The sequence below is a fragment of the Adiantum capillus-veneris genome, chromosome 19 (assembly GCF_014529385.1).
Source record: "Adiantum capillus-veneris isolate H3 chromosome 19, ASM1452938v2, whole genome shotgun sequence".
Lineage (NCBI taxonomy): Eukaryota > Viridiplantae > Streptophyta > Polypodiopsida > Polypodiales > Pteridaceae > Adiantum > Adiantum capillus-veneris.
In genome coordinates, this window is record NC_140949.1 from 87,118,379 (window position 1) to 87,127,222 (window position 8,844).

The window sequence follows — 8,844 nt, forward strand, 5'->3', positions numbered from 1 at the left end:
ATGAGTATGAGCCACTTTGGTACTTATAATTTTCTTATGAATTTTGTAAGCCACTTTTAAGTTTTTATGAGTATGAGCATTGAGTGTGAGCCTAAATAGGCAGCTATAATTATGGCATGAGCCTATGTTGACATATGAGTGTTTTTACATAGTTTAAACCCCAAGGGGAATTTTAATGTAGATGGGCTTTAGCCTATGAACCATCTCTTAGGATATGCCCATTGCCATGACAGTATATTAAATGGAATTACATGAAATGAAACCCAAATGATGAGAGAGAGTGTGTGAGAGAGGGTTTGAAACTTGTGAAGCTAGATTTATTTGCTAATTCAAAACTAAATAAGAAACTTGAGAAATGACATAAGGATACACGAATTGTGTGACATGATAGAAATATAGAGATGATAAAATAAAAAAGTGATTTTAATTGATATATAATAGAAAGATAGAAGGGATATTAAATATAGAAGCAAAGCTAGTTAAACCTTTAGTTTGCATTATGACTCATGATATACTTTGCAAGGGAAGTTGAAGCTAAACTTTCCACCAAGCATATCCACAATTGCAGTACAACTTATGAATTACTATCTGTTGATGGAGTTATGAGGAGGTTTATAAAAGGCAATTACAAAGTTCATGAAGAATTAAGGGACTAAGAGCTTAGGAGTACGAAGATTCAAGAGTTTTAGAAAGGTGATCGAGTGTAGACTTGAGCTCTTCATGGATGCGAGATGTAATGCCATGCCTCTCCTCTATTTTGGATTGCAAATGAGCAAGCCCTTCAGCACGTGCCTTCTCCGTCTCTTCGAGCTTTTGTCGGACCTCATCCAATGCTCGAGCACTCTCTTCTTGCATTGCCTTTTCTGTCTCTTCTTGTTTTCTCTGTAGCTCTTGTATCCCCCTTTGCAACTCTTTCACCTTCTCTTCTAACGCTTTTTTCACCACCTCTGCCTCTATTTTCTTCGTTTCCATTGTCTTTTCCATCTCTGCTATCTTCTTCTCGAGCTCCTTGCTCCTTTGCACATCACTCCATTGTGCTCTTGCCCTTGTTGTCATGCTTTGTAAGCTTGGTCGCATTGTCACAATTTATGTATATGCTATGCATGGAAAAATGTTAGTTTTGACATACTGTATAAAAGCAAATTTGAACTCAAGAGGATCAATTTATAAAAATCCAAATTTATAAAGATCCAAATTTATTACCTGCTCAATATTAGAATTAATAAAAGGCTTTCCTAATGGCTCTAAAAATAAATAAAAAGCTTTCCTAACGGCTTGAAGACGCTAGAGGAAAGAAAATGAAGAAGAAAAAAAATGCATAAGGTGCATTCAACCATCTCTATTTATATGCACGCAAAAAGTCTTCATTTCGTAAACTCACCCTTCACTTTGCACTCAGGATGTTTTGAAAAGATTTTTAATTTTTCAAGATTGAGGAGATCTAATAAGATTTACCTTAAAGTATGTTCCAAAAAGAAATTTAATTCCTTTGCTGAAAATATTCATCACAAAACAAGGTGAATATATATACATTCGTAACACCTCTCTCTCTCTCTCTCTCTCGCTCTCGCGAGGTCTTGAGTTCAAGACTTGGAACTAAAGTTTTGAGGTTTCTTGTTCCTACGATGTAAAACAAACTTTTTCTTATTCTGCTTCTCTCTCTCTCTCTCTCTCTCACACACACACACACACACACACACACACACACACACACACACACACACACACACACAGCGCCAAGAGAAAGGGCACTCACACGTAGATGGCTGGAAGGCACGCTGATTGTTGGTGTTGCTGTGTAGGCGCTGACAAGCTGCTCTGCTTAAATAGAAGGTGTTGATAACCTGCATGCAGAAAGAAAGAAAGCGTGCGTGCAGAGATGAGCATGGTATCTTGCGTGGGTTCGCTTTGTGCTCTCTCTACCCCGCTTTCCATTACGTAAATTGTCGCCTACGAGAGGAACAAGGTGAAAATTTGAAAATCCACAATGGCCTCGATAGAGTGTGTTCTCAATATCCTCCCTTATATAGGAAATAGAAATAGGAAAACAAATGTCAACTCTCTCTCTCTCAACTATTTGACCTGGATATACACAATAGATGATGCTTAGGCAGGTGTCGCACTAGAAAGGGAAGAGGTGGCCGTGCCAAAGTGGGGAGCATGTAGCAAAAAGGTGAAGTTGGCCTCAAATGCTTATCAAATGGGCAGTCAACCTCCATGGCCGTCTGCTGCAAAAAGGTCCACTGGTATGCAGCTAATAAATTCTGAGCTCTAACCTACATCAAGGGATGTGGGATTTTACCACTTGGCTTGCTACGATTCGTTGTTGTTGGGGGATAGCCGGTCTATACAGATTATGTGTGATAGCTTCAAAGGCTCACCAAAGGAAAAACACAGTGTGGCATCTACCGAGTGTGACATGACAGGCGACGAATATCGGCCACAAAAGCGCAAGCAAAATGTATGCCCTCCTTTCCCAAGCATCATGCACCAAGTAGTAGTGTTCACAAAAAAGGCATTTACTGTCGTTTTAACTGACTAAAATCATAAAATCCAGGCTAGGTTCCGAGTTTGCCTTGAAGAAAATCGATAAAATTTCACAAGTTTTACTATAAGAACTAGCAAATCCTTCAAATTTTGACCTAAGAATCGGAACAATTTCAAGTTTTCCCTTCTTCTCTTTGGTTGGGATTATTTTTTGGTAAGCTCTGCCATGCACGCAGTGAAAATCACTACCATCAAAGCCTACTTTGTGGTTTTAGTACAACAGTTTGCACCAATGATGATGTACATCTCATCCAATAGAATGCTCTCATAGCACTTAGACCCTCTCCCCCCAATTGATCCCCAACTGTGATGATCAAGAAGGGAGGTTGTTGTCTTTCTCTGTAATCAGGGCTCCCCCATGGCTCTCAACTTGATTATTGAGAAAGGACAATAGCTATTCTTTCTACACCATAATTGCAATTGGAAGTGATTCCAAATCAAAGAGGAGGAGCATGTGATGTTTGTATCTTCACTTAAAATTTGTTGTAAAAAATGCTTTCAACCATTTTCAAAATATTTCCAAGAGAAGCTTGAATCCTACCACCCTATATTTTACTTGGTTTGCCCAATGAGATGTTGTCTAAAGGGTATCTTGGATGTAGCTGCTTAGCCTAATCATCTTGGATGTAGCTACTTAGCCTAATCATTGCCTTTAACTCAAAGTCAATTGGATGTCTCACAACACTCGCATGATTTTAAGCGATTAGACAGTCATAAGTCAATAGAAGGAGATCCCCAATGTGCTCTGACTATCATTGTAGATGATGTTGGCAATGTCATGTCCAACACCCAAACCAGCCATAAGGCATCTAAGCCATACACACTCAACCGGAGCTGTGAAGACTACCTTGTACTCAGCCTCACAACTAGAAGTTGCCATAGTTGGTTGCTTCTTGCTCAACCACGATATGCATGAACTACCAAGCATATAACAAAAACCACTTGTGGACACTCGCGTGTCATAACAACCAGCCCAACCTGAGTCCAAAAAAGCATGTAAATCTGGCGACAATGATCCTCCCTTGGGATAAAACAACCCAAGATGTAAAGTGCCACTCAAGTAGAGAAAGATGTGCTTGATAGCTGCCAATGCTCAGACCCTGTCCTATGCATAATTCTGCTAACCTGTGAAACTGTAAGCTGAATATCCAACCTCGTGTTGCATACATAAATAAGGCATCCAACAACGGTTTGGTAAGAGTGACATCGGTAGCCTTCACCAACATCATGAAGAAGCAATTTCAAACTTGTTTTCATGGGAATGGCAATAGGTTTGCAATCCTCAAGTCCAAACTTACATAGCAATGTCTCTATGTAACTTATCTGACACAAGGCAATACCACCATCACATTGCTTAAACTATATGGCCAAGTAATGATGCAACAACGCCAAATCTTTCATCTTGAACGTAGCATTCAAATTAACCTTAAATTTAGCAATATGTGTCTCATTCGGACAAGTGGTTAGCAAATCATCCACATATAGAATAACAATGAGAAGTACATCGGCCTCATGCTTCACATACAAAGTGCTTTCTGTTGGACTGTTACAAAAGCCTCGTTTGACCAAATGAGTGTTAGCTTTCTCATACCAAGCACGAGGAGATTGCTTCAACCATACAAGGCTTTCTTACATTTGCACGACAAAACCGTGAGTCTGCATTGCATAAAATTACTCAATTATGTCACCTTTCAAGAAAGAATTAACAATATTTTATTGATGTACATCCCATCCAAAATGAGCCGTCAATTCACATTATAGACATACAACAAGTGGGAGCAAAAGTATCTTCATAATTTATGCCTTTGTGTTGTGCATAACCCTTTGCAACAAGTCAAGCCTTATAGCGATCAATCTCACCATCCGGCTTGTTTTTCAACTTGTAAGCCCACTTTGTACCAATAGCCTTTTTGCCAGGAGGCAAATCACATAAATTCCATGTGTCATTTTCTATAAGTGCATCATATTTTGATTGCATGGTAGCCGTCCATTTTTTTGAATTTTGTGCTTCATCAAAAGACAGAGGTTCCTTAACATCACACAAACTGGAAACAGCCAAAGCATAACAATCTAATGCATAAAATGCATGGCAAGAACCTAAATGAGTACAACGAGACAAAGGTGCATCCAATTTATTGTCACACAAAGTATGCACCAACCATTTTGGCATACCTCTACCCTACTCATTCTCATCCCTTTCTACATCAAGTACATCTGCATCAGTAATAGGCTGATCCGTAGCATTTTTTGAAACCCCCATAGGTTGAACATTTGCCTCATTTGAATCTACATTCAAATTTTCACCACTAAAAGAGGCAACAAACTGTTATAAATGTCTTGAGAGCTTACATTATTGTCTCTCGTACATGACATCAAGGGTTGAATAGAATCTTTCTTAAACACAACATCCAAAGAAACCAAGATACACTTTGTTTGTGGATGGTACAATCTATAACCTTTGATTTTTGCACTGTGTTTGTTGCACTAAAGCATAAGCCAAACAACCAAAAACGCGCATGTGATCAATAGAAGACTTTCTATCATGCCATGATTCATATGGATTTGTAGACTGCAAAGCTTTTGTAGGACATCTATTAAGTACATAAGTGGCACACATGACAGCCTCAAGCCAAAACAAATGTGGAAAAGCTTGACTTTTGACCATACATACTTTGTTGAGGTGTATACAACACTGTACATTGGTGCTTTATCCCATGAGTAGCCAGAAATGCTTAAATTTATGAGACATATAGTTGCCCCCTCGATCTGAACGGAGGGTGCCCATAGTACATTTTGAGACATTTTCAGCCATAGCCAAAAATTGTTTGAAGTACATAAACACTTTGGACTTGGATTTAAGCGGATATACCCATGCATGCCTGGAGTAATCATTAATGAAAGTCAAAAAGTAAAGTTAATTGCCCAAGGATGGAGTTTACATGGGTCCACAAACATCACAGTGCACAAGCTGAACCTGCATGTAGCCCTAATAGACCCATCCTTTGGAAACTTCGAACGTTGCACCTTACCCAAAATACAGCCTTCACAAACATGATTCACAGGTGCTTCAAGAGGCCACAAAGAAGAAATCATATCATAATTTTGCAAATGTAGCAAATTGTCGAAATTCACATGTCAAAAGCGTGCATGTCAAAGTTTTGCATCTGAAACAGTCTTTGAATCCACAACTGCATTTGCAAAAATTTTCCCACACTTGTCATACAAAGTGAGCTTATACAGCCCATCACATAAAATTCCAGATGCAAGAATTTCATCACCAAAACTGAGATCATGTACTATACTCTTGTACTGTACATTTGTCATCCATAAATTTGACTACAATACTAAGTCTAGCAAGTGTAGATACATACAAAAGATTCTTCTTGATCCCAGGTACATAAAGTGCATCAACAAGAGTGAAAGAACTGCCATTAGGAGCAACTAGCACAATCTTTCTAACTCTCTTGATGGGGTAAGAGGCATTGTTTTCACAAGTGACTGTATTTCCGTGAGGGACATCCTCGAGAGAAGTAAACAAGTCACAATGAGAGGCAATGTGCTTTGTAGCACCACTATCAAAGTACCACACATGAGAATCTATAGAAATCGACATACATGCATCATGGACAAAGGGATCATAAGTGCACTCTTCTGCATTAAAATCACACTCTGCATCTACATCAGCATCACAATCTCCTTTCACAAAAGACTCTACAATTGCTACACTTGTAGTGGAACCAACCTCTTTCTTCTTAGCCTCTTTGCCTTCAATTTTGGACACTGCTTGATCAAGTGATCATTAGCTTTACAATAATGGAAACACATCTTCTTTTTTCCCTTTTCACCAGAAGGTCATAAGTCTCCAAGTACTAGCAAAAGTCTGGTAAGAATCTGGTGAAGCATCAAGAACAGTCTGCACAGAGAAACTATTAGAAATGAATTCACCTGCAAAAATAAGTTGCTCATTAATATCCTTGATACCAGCAAGGAAAGTGTCCATTTCATCTTCCTCATGCATAATCCTTGACTCTAGCTCTTTACACAATAATGGAATTTTATCCTCATTGTAGCTTGCATAAAGATCATCCATAATATCCCAAGCTAATTTTGCAAATTTAGCTGAACAAATGTGAGGAGTAATAGTGCTCTTCATACATAATGCAATCAATGCTTGAGCATGTGCATCTCTTACATCCTAATGAGACTACTCAGCAGTAGGCAAAACAGCTCTAGCAGTAGCAATTCTACCAAAAAAACATGCAACATCCTCAACATTTTTTGTATCCATAGAACCAAGACGTACATCAATTCCCTCCACAAGATTTTGAACACCCTATGACACAAGAACATGTTGCATCATGTAAAGCCCACATTGGGTGATTGTCCCCATCCAATCTATCCTCAGTAGCAAACACCTTGGAACACATCTATGTTGTTGTTAGCCATGGAAATTGCATGTACCTGATGTGAAGACTGCCCAAAAAGAGGAGAAACGGAGAAGAACAAATTCATGCTATATAGCATAACTCGAAGAAGACTGTAAGGGACTAATTATGCAAAAAAATGGCACTAACAAAAAGATTGCATAAAATGACAAAATTGCATGTGCACCATTGCCTCTAAAGCTCACTAAAATCAGAGAAAGTAAGCAAGTGTGTGCTGTCAATGTTGGCGACTAAGCCCGGGAGGATGCAACTTGCTATGATTCCAATTGTTGGAAATAGGATTGCAAGAAAACACACACAACTTGATTAAGACAAAGGAAGCTCAAGGAAGGTAGCCCTAGAGTGATGGGTGTATATACAATGCACAGGGGGGAAAACCTCTTAGTGAGGTAAAAAATGCCCATGTGGTCCTAAATGTGTTCACACACATCTCTGACACATATGTATGGTAACAGAGATTAGTGAAAGATCAAGCCACAAACATAGCAGATACACACCCAAATTTGAGAAAATACTGGCTTAAGAAGCACCCAAAGTATCTCATTCTATATGCCCAAGTGCCACTAGAGATTTACAAAGATCCAACCTTTTGCCCAATGCCTAGTCTCAAGAGTTGGGGTAGCCACTAGATAATGTTGAAGAAACACACTACATGTCTCAACTACCCCAAATTGAGTCCACCCAAGTGCAAACCAAATGAAGAATATATGCTCATGATGCTCATAGAGGCTTTATTGATATTTTCAAGAGGATTCCTGACATAGCATGCATCATGTTCTTAAAGATAGCAAAAATGATCCTCACATGCATCCAAAACTTCCAACAAGCTGAGTAGAAAGATGCTCCATGGATGGAATTTCTAGAAGGATGTGAAAAGATCTGCTACAACTTGTCTGGTGAATTTCCTAACCTAGTTCTTTATGGTATCTATGCTAGGGTAATGTTTTTTCCCTCATACTATATGCAGACATTTGAAGAAGCTTTCTACATGGATTTCTTCACTTTAAGATCACAAATCTTTGGCCCCGTGGTAGAAAACCTTCGTGCCAGATTTGTGGGATACACCACCATGGAGCTCAACACTCCCATAGACTTACAACTTCTATCAAAAACAAACAAGAAGCTCTGCATAATGTCCTATGAAGCTCTTGAATCCTTGAAGAAGTAGTGAACAACTCAGAAAGCAGAGCACTACCCAATCCCATAAAGCTAAGTTGTGGACAACCCAGTCTAGGAGGGGGGGGGAATGTTAGCCACATTGCTAACATCGGAGTCTATATACAACCCATGATGTAATTTTCTATTCTTTTAGAGTAATTTGAACATCTCTAGCCTTAAGCCTTTGTAATTTATTGATTCTCGGATCAAAAATGTAAACAATTATGGGATTATGAGCCAAAGAGAGTGGGGCTAAATGCTTCTAGACTGTATGAATGAATTTCTAGGTTGTAATATAGCTAGCTATTATTCCCATTTTTGACCCAAAGCCTTTTGCTAAGGAATAACTATGACTATCATTCCTACTTCAATGATAATCATGATAGAAAGTGCATGCCTAATCTCTATGGTAAATATTGCGCCAACACATGCTTACCTTACACCTAAAACAATACCCACAATTGATACAAGTATTCATCACCCATTGATCCTTGTCATGACTAATGCTTATGCAGTATTGGGGGCTCCCTAGTGGCCAAGTCTTGCTATCTTATTGTAGTGACAATGAGAACCACAAACATAAATGTCCTACCATGGGACGGAATTGACTTGACTAGTGCATGGAGGCTACAGGAGGTTGTCAAGCTCTTGGGAAACACACTCAATCCCTATCTACTTGAAGCTACACCCAACT

General features: G+C 38.9%; 1 protein-coding gene across 3 annotated transcripts; it reads right to left on the reverse strand.

Annotated features, from left to right (window-relative positions):
• Nucleotides 1–398: 398 nt before the first annotated feature.
• LOC147434411 (uncharacterized) lies at nt 399–1,884 on the reverse strand. 3 transcript variants are annotated; one of them, XM_086489941.1, is made up of 3 exons: nt 1,757–1,802; nt 1,456–1,492; nt 399–1,097 (listed from the first exon to the last, which is right to left on the reverse strand). In XM_086489941.1, the coding sequence occupies exon 3, from the start codon at nt 1,075–1,077 to the stop codon at nt 661–663; it is 417 nt and encodes a 138-aa protein (XP_086346067.1). In that variant the 5' UTR covers nt 1,078–1,097; nt 1,456–1,492; nt 1,757–1,802; the 3' UTR covers nt 399–660. The 3 variants fall into 3 exon arrangements, with proteins under 3 accessions (XP_086346067.1, XP_086346066.1, XP_086346068.1); XM_086489940.1 differs by lacking the exon at nt 1,456–1,492 and having other exon boundaries at nt 1,757–1,884; XM_086489942.1 differs by lacking the exon at nt 1,757–1,802 and having other exon boundaries at nt 1,456–1,670.
• Between the last annotated feature and the right edge of the window lie 6,960 nt (nt 1,885–8,844).